This window comes from Numenius arquata, chromosome 3, assembly GCF_964106895.1.
Source record: "Numenius arquata chromosome 3, bNumArq3.hap1.1, whole genome shotgun sequence".
In the NCBI taxonomy this organism is placed as follows: domain Eukaryota; kingdom Metazoa; phylum Chordata; class Aves; order Charadriiformes; family Scolopacidae; genus Numenius; species Numenius arquata.
In genome coordinates this window covers 53,908,048-53,923,729 of record NC_133578.1, presented here as the reverse complement: position 1 = coordinate 53,923,729, position 15,682 = coordinate 53,908,048, and the positions used below count along the sequence as shown (strand labels likewise).

General features: G+C 39.3%; 1 protein-coding gene across 1 annotated transcript in view; it reads right to left on the bottom strand.

Annotated features, from left to right (window-relative positions):
* Positions 1–13,153, bottom strand: part of CPQ (carboxypeptidase Q) — a 137,104-nt gene extending 123,951 nt beyond the window's left edge. The window contains exons 1-2 of the mRNA XM_074145630.1: positions 12,700–13,153; positions 814–1,021 (exon numbers count right to left, since the gene is read on the bottom strand). Of these exons, the coding sequence (XP_074001731.1) occupies positions 814–1,021; positions 12,700–13,126 (635 nt within the window). The 5' untranslated portion in view covers positions 13,127–13,153. The remainder of the gene's footprint in view (positions 1–813; positions 1,022–12,699) is intronic.
* Between the last annotated feature and the right edge of the window lie 2,529 nt (positions 13,154–15,682).

Sequence of the window (15,682 nt, the reverse complement as noted above, 5' to 3'; positions counted from 1 at the left end):
ATCAGAAAGAAACCATGATGTTATCCAAACAGAACACGACTCCAGTTTATGATGTGGCATACATTCAGGCTCAGCTTAGCTACTGCCGATGATTCCTCTGGGGGTAAATAGTCACTGGGCAACTAGGTGGAGGAATAATGGCCTGTACTGCTCTGAATATATATTGTCCAAAAAAAGAAAGGTATTGAAAAAATACACACCTCACAGAAAACTAAAAACGCTCATTTCTGAAATGTAAAACGATATATAATAAATAACATACCAAGACATCTAAATAAATTTAATTTTTAAGAAATCATGATTTCAACCTACCTTACTTAAAAAGCAGAGTGAGAATTACAAACCCTACCACTAAAGCATTCAAAATAATTACGTTCAAAGCAGACTACTCCTTCATCTAGTACAAGTCAGCCTCGTGCCATGAAAATGACCAATACAATAAAAACTGTACATTCTAGTCAAATATACAGAGTGACCAGTTCATACAACGCCAACAGTCTGGTACATTTTGTCACCAAAGACATTTGATTTTGGTTGATCTCAGAATATTTATGGTAGCCTTGAGAGCGCAGAAAGTTCTTTAAAACAAATATCATACAAAATTTGGATCAGTAACAAAAAATGAAAACATTTTGAAAGAATGACAAAGCACAGGGGAAAAGAACTATTGTGCAGTCAACAGTTTCAAAACCCAAACACCCACTCATAACTGGCAACATTTAAGTCACAGAGAACAAAAATGCCTGCCCAGAAACGACATGTGAACTAATGGCTGAAATGTGAGTCAGAGGGAGAAAAGAGAAAAACACTTACCTATGAATAGAAAAAGAAGCAATAGATCTAATGAGGGATGCCACTGCTCCAACTTTAGCAGCTTCCACTGCTCCCTGTGATCTGTATCGCATGGTTTCGCCGTAACTGATGAAAGGTTCGTTGTAGACAACAATCTTCCCCTTGGCCTCCTGAGCTCTTTTGTGCAGTTCATCAAAAGAGGCTACCACTATGACTTCTGCTGTAATTCCTGAAAGAAAATATTACAGTGGTTTTAACATTGCTTTCCTACAACTCTCCTAAAGCCAATTTTAACTGACAGAAAAGCATGGACTGTGCAGAACACAGGAAATCAGATTTAACTTCTTACTGGAAAAGGAAGACTATGTAAAATGCTTCATCAGGGATTGGTACTAAATAGCTGTAATAGCACCCTGAACCAAGTACACACAGTTCTGTAAACCATGCGATGGTGTTGGTATTAAAACATAACTTGAACGGCAAGAAGGATACACAGGGGGAATTCTGTTCTCCGCATGTGCTTTAATGCCTCACTGCAGTCATTTGTAGTAGAAAAACATTTGCAAAAGCTGCCTATGGGATTAATAAAAAAAAGATAGTAATCTTTTCATGGAATTGTTTTGATATGTTGCTAAACAACTTAGCTTAACATAAGACAACTGGAAGCACATATTTTTAGACTGAAACAAATAAAATTATTTAATCCATACATGAAACAAAATTAAAGATTTACAGCTTCAACAAAATTTGCAGTATGTTTATAAATTTAAAAAAATTCATTCGGGAGATTACGACAACTATATTGGATGTCCCTCCAGGAGTTTTCCCAGGTACCCATCGTTGCCAGTTATGAACAGAGAACACAAGCAGGTACTTCCACAGAACTATTTACACATGGTAAGTTAGATCCCACCCACCTCTTTGTTTTTAATAGTTGGAATAGTTTTAAATTGCTGTATTATCTTGCTTGAAAAAACAAAGGATTTTATAGATAAGTAGTTTTTCCCAAACCCAGATCCTCTAACCTTTTAGAACATTGAGGAACTATATTTCATAGCATTTAAGAATTCATTAATATGGCCACTATGCTTAAAACCCACTTATTTTGATTGGTTACAGAGATAAGTAGAAACTGGTTAACAATATGGGTAGTAATAGATGCCTGAAATTTTAGTGCTGTAAGTTTCACCTAAATGCCACAAAATACGTCAATGAAAACTAAAAATAATAACAAATGTCTAGGAAGGATTTGCCGAAGAAGTCAAACTATCATGTTTTTAAGAATAAAATGTTTCACCTTGAAAGTCTCTTTTTTTTTTTTTTTTTTTTGTGTGGTGCAAGGATTATTTGAAGATTTCAAAGGCTTGTATTTGAGACTAATACATAAGAACAAATAGAAAAATAGGAAGACCATCTCTCTCAGTACCAGTGTATCTAGGCTCATGGCTTCTTTAAGATCAAACTGTAGTATACTTCAAAACCTTAAAGAAAGTTTTTCACAAAAAAGGTTTGGTTTCTTAAGAGTAGCAAGAGACAAGAGTGGTTCGCTAAGAGGGCAAGAGACATCTACTGGTACAGCAAAAGCCCGTGAGCTTTAGCTACAGAACTAACCTAGTGTAAAAATTTTAACTGAATAACTATTCAGCTTCTTAGCTTTACAGAAAGAGGCACAGACAGCCAAACCAGAGAATCACCTTCAAATTTTACTAGTTGTTGTTGGCAGGTAGCAGAGCACAGTAACGGACTCCAGCTGCTTCTAATGAACTGCAGGTTCAGCTGCCTATCTAAGGAGCATCCCGGGCACAGGATCATTCTGGGTATGGAACCGTGCCACTGGAAATAAAGCCAGGTATCTGCAAAATTTCATTTTCCACAAGAAAAGTCATGGTCTCAGTAGGCTGATACTGCAATTCGTATTTCATATTAGCTCTCTTCAGTGCTCTGCTTGGATCATGCAGCAGGCACTGGAAGGGCACACGTTGTATTAGTGACTGGGAAGCAAGGAATGTAACTCTTCTTGGCATTACTGCATTAATGAACAAACACCAACTCTGGATGATTTTTAAAGAATTCTACACACAGCTAACAACTATCTATAATCCCTAAAAAATGTCTTGGAGAAGTACATTTATGGCCCTCCCTAGATGACAGGCATCAGCAGTTTGTACAGTGAGCTTTGTGGGAATTAAAGCCAAGGAAAAGAAAGCAGAGCTACAAACTCCAGCCCAGTATCTCTACTTTTGAATGTTCCCAAAGAAGCTAAATAAAGCCATCCTTTGACAAAACAAAACAGAGGTTCTCTCTGCAAGTTTAACTTAATGGCAGCACAGTGTACATAAAGCATTAATCACAGTGCTTTGTGTAACAAAATAAAACTTCCCTCTTGTGTAACGTCTGTCTAATTCAACATTTCATTTGCATTTTAGTCCCATTTTATACCATTTTGGTCTCATCTATTGAGTGACAAGGGCAATGTTTATCTTAAATAAATATGTGGACACACATACAAAACGACCCCAAGACCTCCTGTGCAAAGGGAGAAATGAAACAAAAAAACCAACTGTTTATCAGTTTAAGGGGAATGAATTACTCCTCTTCAAAACGGGAAATGCCTCACCTTACTGAGCCTTTAAGCAAATTAACCGACCTCTACCCCTAGCATCTCCTACCAATTCAGTGCCTCATGGCTCTGCTTCCCATTTCAAAAGCTGTTCTATCTCTTTCTTACTCTTGTCATTATCTTACCCAGAGGTTGGCTGTGTGTTATTGAACAAAATGTAACCCATGTAAGAAGGGAGCCGGACTGCCTGCTTACTTAAGCAAGATATAAAGATTATAACCCCTGCAGTCCAAGAGATGAATACGGAGCATTTGGTGAATTAGCTAAGTAAAGGGCATGAAGCGTAGAAGACAGAATTACAAAGACAATAAACTTGGCTGACTATATGAAACTGAAGACTATTTAGTTGTTCTATGTGAAACATTATACATATTGTTGCATAGGGCTAGTGAGCAAAAGAATCTAGGTAGTACTATGGGTTTCCTCTCATTTCTCATCTTAAACAGTAAATTGTACCCTGCCATTTCTGAGAATTGAGGTACAAGAAGGGTGTTAATGGTGGGAACAAGCAGACAATTTACCAACAAAATTATATATTACAGAGTCCTCTGTACACAAAAGTGTACGTTTCTATCTAAACACTTGGATATGCCACAACTTTGATGATCACACTGCCAGTTGAAATACATGGCATGGTATGGATTAGCAAAGTCTAAAATCTGTCACAGGCAGGATGAAGGCAAGATTGATTACTATTAGCTACAGAAAATTCAACTTTATACACACACACATATATATACATATAAAAGCACCTGTAAATCAGCTGTCTGCAACATTGCCATACATCAGAAGTCTGATTCTTGGCATGAACAATTCCATCTGGAGAGTCACCTCCTTACCTGCCAGCAATCATGCCAGTAGATTAGCTCAAAGATAACTTATTCTCCCCAAGATTAAATGCAGCGAACATTTAAGCCATTTTAGTATCTGGAGCTGTGCATCTGTCTGTGTTAGTAAAAGGTTTCAGAGAAAGGTAAGAAGGAAAAAAAAAAAAAAAAAAAGGAAAAATCCACCCTACTATTAGATTTTTAAAAGTGATGAATCTCTTAAAATATCAAGGAAACTTCATACAGAATACTGTTGCTGTTCCTGGCCACACATGGGCAAGACGTGGCAAGACTTTACTTGAGTATTTCTTTCTTGAGTAATACTTTCCTGGTATTGAGTACCAGGAATCCCTGAGATTTGGGAACCTAGTCTCTGTTGGTTTTTATTTATTACTATCCTAGAACACTCACCTCATAAACACATAGAAATGAAACCTAGTTAGTTACAATCAAATATTGTATTAAAAGAATTTAGCAAAGCCAGGAAGAAATACCACGTGCATGCTGTTTAATCTTACTCGACACCTATTTCCTGACTACGCAATTACGGCCTTACTCTCTTCTTTTCCTCCCCCAGTCTTATTTTTGTCATTCAGTTAAAAGCAACAGTCTCTTGGAGATGTAGTTACAAAACAAAATGCAGCCATCATTAATTTGACAACAAATTTTTTCAGTAACAGCAAGTGAACAACTCACCCCTACGTACCTTCCAAACTTCATTTACTTCATACTGTGTTAACATAAGAATTACGATTTCTCTTACAAACCACACTATGGAACAGCAATGCTGCTGATCCCCATGCACTGAAGCTGCCGCTGTCAAATAAATAATGTGATGGGCAAGACAATTTTCTCTTAAAACAAAATATGGCATTTTTAGGTCTAGACACAACAAAGCTGAAAACTACATGAACTAAGTCTCTACGAAACTTCCGTGTGTGCTATATATTGAAAATTTTTGCATCCTAAGCATAAAATGCTGCCTAAAATATCAACACAAGAAGTCAACAACACATCTAATTGTTCTGGTATTGGGGGAGATTTTGAAACTGCGGAAGAATGTATCTGAAACATGTTCCAGCCTCTGCAGTCATGAGAGCAAGAGGGAGACAGAGTGCTGCCTCCCCATTCATCAGAACCAAGTATCAGGATACCAGAAGCAGGAAATCAACGCACTCCTTCATGGTAGGAAGAAGACAAAGAAAGAGTGGGAGCAGCAGCACACCACGAAAGCACTGCATGCAGCCCTGCCTCGCAGAACAGGGACATCAGATCACATCAATTCCCTTGGTTCTTGTCTACTGGATGGCTGCCACTTCTCAGATTTCTCCATTTCCACCTCAGCTCTCCCACAAAGCAAATTTATCCTGGAAGCTGCCACATCGAGGTGTACTGTATTCCATGCTGACCTTAAGCACATGCATGTGATAACCCCAAGCTTTTCTGACCTCAGCCTGGTTAATCCGGTTGTCCTTCAGACACAAGCATGTCCCCAGGATAAAAGCACCATGCCTCTGCTTCTTTCAGAAACGGCCCACATGCGCGGCCTTGTGTCTATTTGCAAGGTAGCTTCTTTCACAGGGTAACAGAGAACCTTGAAATTTTTTTGCATGGGTCATGGGAAAGAGCTGCACATACAAAGTTAAAATGTAGCAGCTGGGATGTGCAGTTCTCTGCTAAAAATGGCAGTGTCGGTCCCTGGATGCCACCATCACCCTGCATAGAACCAGATCATGTGCCAGGGTCATACCCCGGATGAGGACGTAAGAAGATGAAGCATGCAACACGGAAAAAGACATCTGTGTACGGAGATAGGGAAGAAAGGGAGTTGTTGGGAGAGGTCAAAGAAAAGAAGGTTTTGGGAAGTAGAGAGAAAAGGCAAATATATTCTTGAAAGCTAAGTAAAGATTAGGGACCAGGCATTATATCCTATTTAGGTTCAGCACCCTCTAAAATCAGCCCAGAAAACATTCTTCCCCTCAACCTCTATCTTACCTCTTTTAAAAACATGTTGCTTTTCAGGTCTCTCTAGGAATTAGTTCAGCTTCCCCCCAATGCCCCACGTAATTCAACAAGGTTTTCAGAAAAATAAACCCAAATTCTGGGTCCATAGTGAACTCATTAAATTAAGGCTTGGTGTCAGGCTGAAGTGAATGAAAGATTCATATCATCACTTATTTTTTTCTCCCTCAAAAATTATTAGCACGTACTGAAAATTTAAAATACTTTAACACCTAGAAACACATTCGCTCTATCATCACATATCAATATATATTGATGTAAGAATTATAATATGAAGAAAAGATAAAATATTTTAGGGGAACTGTGAAAAGAAAAAGAGGGCTTTTATCAGGAAGAAAGATTTTGTAAAATCTGAATATACTTCTGGAAAATGTGACCTCACCTACCCTGTGGAACAGCAAAGAGAATTACTTCATGAAACTAAAATTACATGGGAGAGTTATCCAAAAGGATATGAGGCTATTCAGCTCTGATGCATGGCACAGACACTAAACTTATTACTCCACTCTTTAAGAAGAACCCAGAGAAAAATAAACACTAAATAATAGTTAAATTTTTGACAAATATGACTTATAATTTCCAGCAAGTACTGGATTTCATTAGAACAGTTTGGTTTCAGTAACATGTAGCTTACTGTGCAGCAGCAAATCCTAGCAGCAAGGGGGTTGGACCCGACCTCCAGTACGAAGCCTTGGATGCCAAAAGAGCAGGGCCACAGGCCTGGTTCTCCCAGGAGCAGACCTGCAGAGGACACAGGCTTGCTGTGCAATGTTTGGGGAGAATCAGGCACCCAAGCACTAGATCCAGAAAATCCAGTTTCGGAGCACACAGGTGTCCAAGGCAGGAAGTACTGAGGGTAACATTTCCCTCCTTAGCAAGTCAAGATGCTAATCACTGCAAGCTGTCCCCTGTGAGGGAACGTGACAGTGCCACCCAGCTGTACGTGCATTCCCCACTTATGCAGAAAACTATGTTTGAATCCTGCCTCCATTAGTGTGAAGCAGGAGCTTCATCCTGGGTTTACCATCCTTGGGGTAAAGACAGTCAACACAGTGACACTGAAAAGGGCCAAGACCTGAAAATTCAATATTTGCTCTTGCCAAGCCATATAGTTCACTTGAACATTCATTAAAGTAGTGACTGGAACCCATGTCCTTCCCAGACAGCATGTCCACCTCAAAGCCACACAGCTACTCCTACTCTCTATGTCTTTGAAATACCACTGAACTAACTTTTCGCCCAGACACTGGGCCAATGAACACCACAGCATCTGAGGTCCTTCATGGACATCATCTTTTACATTCCAAGAAAAACAGTAGCATTATTATCATACCACAAGCAGCACTGCTCTAAGTAATAATAAACAATCCAGGCATGCAATACTGAGGCTCATGGTCTCAAGATGTGAATCAGTATCTCCTCATGCGTAGAAAAAGAAGGATCCAGTGAAGACCGAGGGCTTTGCACCGTGCTCTCATGCCTATGACTCTCTCCAGCCCCTGTTCTCAGCACTGAACCCCTTGGGGCTACCCTAGTCCCTCCAGAAGGATCACCTTCTCTCCCAGTAGGTCAGTGATCATCCAAAGATGCTGGCAATTCAAGGGCAATTCCTCTGATACACATGAAACTTAACTTTTTCGTTGGCTTTTTGTTAATCTAGACAAATTCCCTAATCCACTTCACCACAGAGAAACAAAAAATGGAGGGTCAACACCGGGGAAAAATACATCAACCAGGACTGGGGCCAGACCACTTCTTTCAGCAGCATCCTGGGCTTAAAAAGACTGAGCCTACGGCAACAGCACATGCCTTCAACAGACACATATCATACCCATTTTATAAATAACAGGCTGGAACTATTTTCATATTATCTAAGTGGCAAAACTCCCACCATCTTCTATAAGAGCAAGACTGGACCAAATGTTGTTGATAGTTAAACAAAAAAAGCCATGACTCAAACACAAAAACTAGGGAAAAGTCTGCCAATACATGATCTTCATATTTATATTATTTCAGTTTCACTGCAACAAACAGTACATAGAAACCAGAGACGGCTCCTTTTTCGAGGAGACATTTCGGGCAGGCTGCATTCTGGGGCTTGTTCTACTTGTCAGTATTTCTTTAAAATGACAGGGCAGGGTCACCCACCCAGGGAAAAAAAGGGGCATTTTAAAACACATGCAAAAAAACATGAATTCTTTGATACTTTATGGTCAAACATCTGCTAAACTACTGCTTTCCTTCAATTATGGGATTCTCAAAGCAACAATTATCTCTATTTTTCTCAGAATTTGGGGGATATAATCAGTACTACCAGAAATCAACACAGTCTCTCTATATATATCTGTATATTTTGCCAATGTTGAAACACTGCAAATGAGGCAAGGACATTGACTAAATATGGTAAACCTCCAGTTTGTCAACTCCCTAAACTGAGCACTACGTAACATTCAGTCCTGCTTGTTACCTAGGAATCCATTTCTCTGAGGTAGTGACCATTTTCAATCTCTGCTGACTTCTGGAAAGCCAGGTCACTCTGTGTTTCCTGTTTCTCTTCTCCCTCTCACTAAGACAGGCACAAAAGTTACTCCCTCCTTGTAAGGAGATCAAAGGAAGTGAAAACGTTCTCTTTGACCCAACACCTTCAAATCTTGGGACACACTGAAAGGGAAAACGTTTGTTTTCCCTCTTCAATAAAAAACTAATCTTTTCTGTGCTTGCCCTTTTTGCTGTGTAAATCAGACTGAATCTGGAAACTTGACATCCTGGCATATCGCCCAGTCCCAAAGAAGAAAATAGGAAAATGTGGATTTTATCCACAAGATCACAAGGTACCAAAAAGCCTCCTGCATTATCATCAGAAGAACTGCTCCAACCTCAAGTTAGCCAACCAGCTCTATGCCAACCTCATATCTGAGCCAAAGTGGGCAAATCACAGCAAATCCAGTAAGCGGGCAAAGCTCTATCCATGTCCCATAAGGTTTTCAACCCCATAGGCATGGATTAGGTAGACAGAAGGAAGAGATACTCCTTGTATCCTGGAATCAATGCTGGCTCAGGCTCCACAGGAAAAAAACTGCTACTATATAGGGCTTCCCGTTCCTGCACCAAAGGATCACACATTTTTTTCCACACTCGCATGGCATATGCTGAAATGGAAAGTGAACAGCCTCAGTGTGACCACTGGGTCACTCTTAGGAAACACTGGTTTAAATTTCCATGTATAGAAAGGAAAATAAACCCAATAAACCTTGAATTTCCAACATCCAAACCAGGTTTCTAACTACTGTTAAGCTATTGCCATGTTAATAAAGAGCCCTTCAGAGCACTAGCTTGTGGAGTTGAGCTCCAGGAGGAGCTGTGAGGGCACCGGCGGCTACCAAGTCCAGCATGAAGCACTAAGCACATCCAGAGAGAAGCAACGTTTTAAGTTTCTGCCCATGCTTCCTATTTTCTTAGCTCATCATGTCTCAAGCCTGGGGGCACATAATGGGAAGGGAGGAATACAGGACATAACTGAGAGGATGAGAAAGCAAGAAATGGTCTCTTGTACCTCCTGGTGGGATGGGGGAGTCACACCCTCTCATCTTAACCCCACCCCTAGACCTTAAAAAGTGCAGCCAGAGCTGTCGTTTGGCTCTAAGGAGGCATCAGTAGTGTCAAGGAAGGGAGGATCTGTCAGGGCTCTACAGAGCCAGTGGTTCATAAAATAAGGGGTCCAAAACGTATCCCGAGAGGAATGCTGATTTAAAGGTGCAATAACTATCAAGTTAATACCAAATACCTTCAGGAATTACCTGCACAGTCCACTTTAAAGGCAGCTCTGAAGGGTGTCTCTGTCTCTGGGCAGAACCCAGGTGCCAATGGCCAGATTAGTGGAGCCAACATCCAAAAGCCAGTCCTTGACCTTTAATGTGTCCCTCTGGCAAATCTCAGCATGGCAGCAGTAGATCTCCCTGGTTTGATCCCGTGCAGCAACAGCAGTGCAATGCCAGGAGAATCAGCATCAAGCATCTCAATATTGAGTTGAATTATTTTGATTTTGATTACGGGATGACTCACACTCCCACAGCTTCTTGGCTAAAACAAGACAAATCAGAACTGCCGATATTCCCTCACTGAGGGAAATTGTTCAAATATTTCCAATGTGATTTAAGGCAGCTGTATATGCCTTTTTTTCAGGAATAGGGCACAGTGACAATTGCTAGTTAGAGCAGAGGGAGTGGATCTAGGAATGAATTCCTCAGAAGTGATGAGGCAGTGGTTTTAAGAGTCTAACCACGCATTTTTTTATTCCATGCTTGGGATGAGTATGAGTTTTAGGACAGGCCCTTTTCTGACCAGCACACCTTGCAATTCTCTTGCCTGGAGAGGCTGGTGACGAGTGGCTCTCACCAGGCATTTCCGTCAGCCAGGCGGCCGGTCCAGCGATCGGAAGAACGAGAGCCAAGAACTCACCAGGGACCAGCTACCCCACATAACCCCCTCAAGCACGAAAATCTGTCACAGCTTGCACAGAGCAAGACGAGACCAGCAGAAATTGTTAACAGCCACGAACAGTAGGATAGATTTTAAGTCAGAAGGTAAGCAATTTAATCAAAATGATTCCACCAAGTGTGAGAAACTACCCGGCTCTTCGGTGAGAGATCTCATTGCCATGCAGTCTTCTAGCACCAACACACACATCTTTTCAGAAACACGGCAGATCCCAGAGGAAAGTAAAAAGGTGAGGAAGAATAATGTGGGTTTTTTGAACATTACTCAGTACAAACTAGCGCTGGATAATACAATCTTATCTTCCAAGAAACCACCAGCTACAGGTACTAGCCCAACTATTCAGTTGTCGGTATAATAAGATCTTTACAGATGAAAAAGGACACGATTAGCCACTGTGAGGATTTTTAAACATGTCAGATCAGTATCCCTCTAAAAGAAAAAAGGAAAATCTAGGAGTAAGGCAAGTGCAAATAACTACACGGCTAAGAAAGGGAAGCAAAAAGCAGACTTCTTGGGATGCGAAGATGTTCGCCAAGATGAAATTGCCGGTTCTCTTTTCAGGTTCAGTAACACTTGCTCAATAGCAAAAATGCCGTTTTAATTTTACCTTCCTTTTTGGGAAGCTTGGAATAGGACTGGAAAGGATACAAAATAAGTTGTAGGTTTAACTTTTGCTGTAAATATTCTCCTATCAAAGCAGTAAGCCTTAGACATATCATGGGATAAAGATATTAGTAATGGTTTTAGTTGTTTTGCATTTTAGGCACGTGCTTACCTCAATATGACAGAAGTACCTCAGACAAAATTTAAAGCAGCAGTTTCCCAAACCAAGTAAGATTTATTTCAAACATACCTTAAATTACCCAGTTTTATTTTTTGTTTTGAAAGGCTATATATTTTTTCTAAACAAAACAGCTTTAATACAGTATTTGTTTCATTTCAAATACTAAGCTCACTATCACAAAAATTTACAATTCATAAAAAAAAATTACAAGTATCACGTTACCTTTTATTTCCTAAACTAAATTTATTTTCTCATAAAGGAACAAGAATGCTTTTGAACTGGTCTAGGAGTAAGTCTGTTGTTATTTATGGAGAGCAGTCACCGAGGAAGGTTGTCTTCCGGCCTTAAAATAGCACTCCTGAGAAAGCCCCCCGTCAATATGAACAACTAGAGAATCTTATAAATCATTTCATTTGCAAGCAACCTAATATTCAAAACACTTGAATTTTGCTGAGCCCAGCTAATGATCATTCTTTTTCCTGAAGTAACATATCACAGATGATCCACTAAAAGGCAACACACAGTTCAGCAACAGGGGAGCCAAAGAGTTTTCCAAGGTGAGCATGAGATAGTGAGTGGAGAGAAAAGGGAAGAGGTAGGGAAAGGAATGGACAAATAGATACCAATTGCCACGCTTAGCGAGGGGCTGGCACTTTCCAAGCTCAGCACGAGATTCTCCTCCTCTTCCTGCTGCCTTGTTTTCTGCCAGAACAAAGTGCTGAGCTTGGCAGGACAGGGCATGGCAAAAGCAGAAATCAGGTATCAACTCAACACCCCATGGAGAACTTCTCTGGCCAAACAGAAAAAGAAGGGCTGGAAAACCCCAGGTCACAAGAACAAGCTGCCAACCGACCTCAGCGGAGGAGCAGAGTCTTTGCAAATGAGGTTCAGCAGTGTTAAACAAAAGGGTATACATTTAATGGAGAGTTCAGGAATCAACTCTAATTTTACAGATTGGTTCAACCAAACTGAATTATATCAAACTGCATCGTTCACAGCCATGTCATACAGAAAAGATACAGAAAACCAGCATCTTGTCTTGCAGAACTATTATATCAGGAAGAAAACTTCAGTTTGTCCATTGAGATAAGTTGTTAGAGGTATAATACAGTTTGGTGTTAAAAAGCAAGTAATACTGAATTCCAAAAGAAAGTTACCTTCTGGAGGAGTTGCAACACTGCTCCCGAGCCCCAAAATAGCAATGCTGTGATTCCTTGGTTCCAGCATCATTGCAAACTCTTCTCCTCTCTCCCAGTGTGGTATTTTCACAGGCTCCAGGTGCACATTTTCCAGTCCGTCTTCTTGCAGGGCACTGAACATATACTTGATGGCTGCATCTAGATTTTTTGAACCACTAAGTCTAGGTCCTATGGTATCAGCAAAAACTGCTAATCTATCATAGGATCTGTTCTGAGCTTTTCCATGAACAGCAAGATCAATAATAGCTTTAGCAACATTGGTATAGCCAGCTATCTCATTTTTAATATCTTCAAATGTTTTTGGGTAACTGTCATCTTTTCTCAAAGACTTCCCAGCACATTGGGGTAATAAATTCATGAAAAATATTACAAATACGTACTTCATTTTTTCTCTTTTTTCTTTTCCACAGATGGCCTGCTGGAGACAAAAAGAAAAAAAAAAAGAAAAAAAAAATTAAAAAATAATCATAGAGGTATCAGCAATACTCTTATTTTATTTGGATTGGCAGACAGACCGGAATAAGAAGAAATCAATTTATCAGGAAAATGCTTTGATCAGAACTGGCAAGAAAGTAAACTCAAATTGGAGACTAAATTATTGAAAGCAAATGAAAAAGATACTTAAACAACTGGACACAACCTTTGTTGTAGTCTTCAGAAACATCCTTGGAATGCTGCATCTCATTAAATAATCACATCCTTCACTGAATCAAAAGCCAGGGCTGCTGCCATCCAGGAGAAGCTTTGCATCTCCTTTCTGTTAGGAGCAGGATTTGCCAGAAGTGCCAAATCAAAGGTCTTCACACAAAACATCTGGACATTTCTTAAACCATTCATGAATAAAAGTGCTTCTTAATTTCTATCTTCATAATCAGGAAAGCACTTTCTGTTGCACTAGAAAGGTGTCAGAGCAATTTAGATCCAATACCCCCAAGAAGAAAGTATGAATTTCATCATTGTATAAATCAATGACTATCAGAGAAACACAATTTCTTATTAACTGGTTTATCTCTTAAGGACTGACTTCAGCAGAACTGTAGAGACTTGCAGTGCCAGGGATGCTGACCCTGTGTTGAATACCAAGATTTGTTTTGCTTTGCTTTGTTAATGCTTTACAGTTTATCCATCCTATCATTAAAAATTCTCATTTTTAAGATATCACAAATTTCCAATCCCATAAAAGCAACAGTTCGTCTATGCTATTAACTGAATTGACAAAAAAAATCTCTGGAATCAGTTGGAGTAGTGTCAAAGCTCTTTTATAACACAGGAAGTATGATTATCCAAACCCAAAATATAAATGTCTTTATTGATATGCACAAAAGGAAATGAAATTGTTTCATTGTCCTTTGAATTTAAAACAGGTTGCAATTTGAATGATAAAAATTAGCAAAAAGAAATTAGACCTTTAAACCAGCTCTGCATTTCTTACGAGATTTTAAAAAATAGCAATTAGTTACAGCCAAGTGAAGTGACAATTACTACTAGCCCCAAAAGATTTTGATTCAGCACTTTTGCCATTTTCATAGACTTTCATGGGAATACCAATATTTTTGAAAAATAATGTTATTTGCCTTAAAAAATAGTAACACTAAAGACAAACGTTAGTCTCTACTCTACAAAATATGTTTTTCTTGGAAAAAATTGTTGTACAAATAGCAAAAGATCAATTAGTTGGCTAATATGGATAAAATATGGGTAAATCAGACCTGCACGACAGAAGTATTACTAAAAACTTCTGCTGTTAAGATTTCAATGTTATCCTTCTTCCCTATATGTATTTACTTAGTATTTCTGGAGAGGTATACTCTTCATTTTATACTAACTAATCTGAGGAATCATGACAATATACTTACCTTTAATTTTGGATCATGATGCAATATGCATACAGAGAGCCAGTACAAAGGTGGGGGGGAGGGTACAAGTGTGTGTGCACATATATATACATGTATTTGCATACATTATATCCACATATGACATTCACATGCAAAACAGACAAAAAAATCCTCCTTTAATTTCAGACAATTGCATACTACAAGAGCTTCAAATGAGCATTAATCTTCAGCCATTTTATGGAGTAGGCAAATTTCACAATAACGAAATAGCTTTGTAAACCATAATGCCAGAAGGGACCAGACTATCTACCTTGTCTGCCTGCCACAGAAAACTGCTGCAGGATATTCCTCAATTAATTCCCAGAAGCCACACAGCAAAGCAGCTGTCAAGCCAACTCCTGAGAGAGTAAGGGTGAGGTTATACCAGTCTTGCGCCTCTGCAAGTACATGCCACAGTTGTATTTGAAGCTCCTGCAAGCTCCATTCTGGATGATCTCAGTGAAGAAACCACCTTTCCACTTACGTTTCTTATAATGATCCACAAATAGATGAACTCATTTTCTCAAGATGTTCATTCTGGACCATTTTCCAGAATTTGCTAAAAATAAATAAAAATATGCCTTTGACACAAGGCTTGTTACCTTATGAAGTATATGAAGTTACCTTAATATACAATGAATTCTGACATCACATCTAATATGTATCTTGTCCCATTTCCTCTCCTGTCATCTCTTAGTTTCAGTATATTTATATTTCTACCCAGAAATCTTTATCTCTGTAGGCTGCAGGAACTACTCATTTGACTTCCCCTTCCTTGTTCAAGAAACGCGCTGGCATAAACAAGAATCTGGGAAATTAAAATGTAACTTTGGTAGTTACAGTTGCCACTTATGCTTTTTGTCAGATTCTTACTCACTTTATTCTTCCAAAGAAGCTTCACCTAAACAGTGGCAGAGCACGCTAGGAAAAGCTGAATTACCATCCTCAGTAAAGAGCCTAGTTGGAACTAAGAATGTGAATGCCTACCCTTCCTATATGTTACTATAAGAAAGCACTTGTAACTCTAAAGCATAACTTCTGGAAAGCCAGAAAAGTGCATATCATGC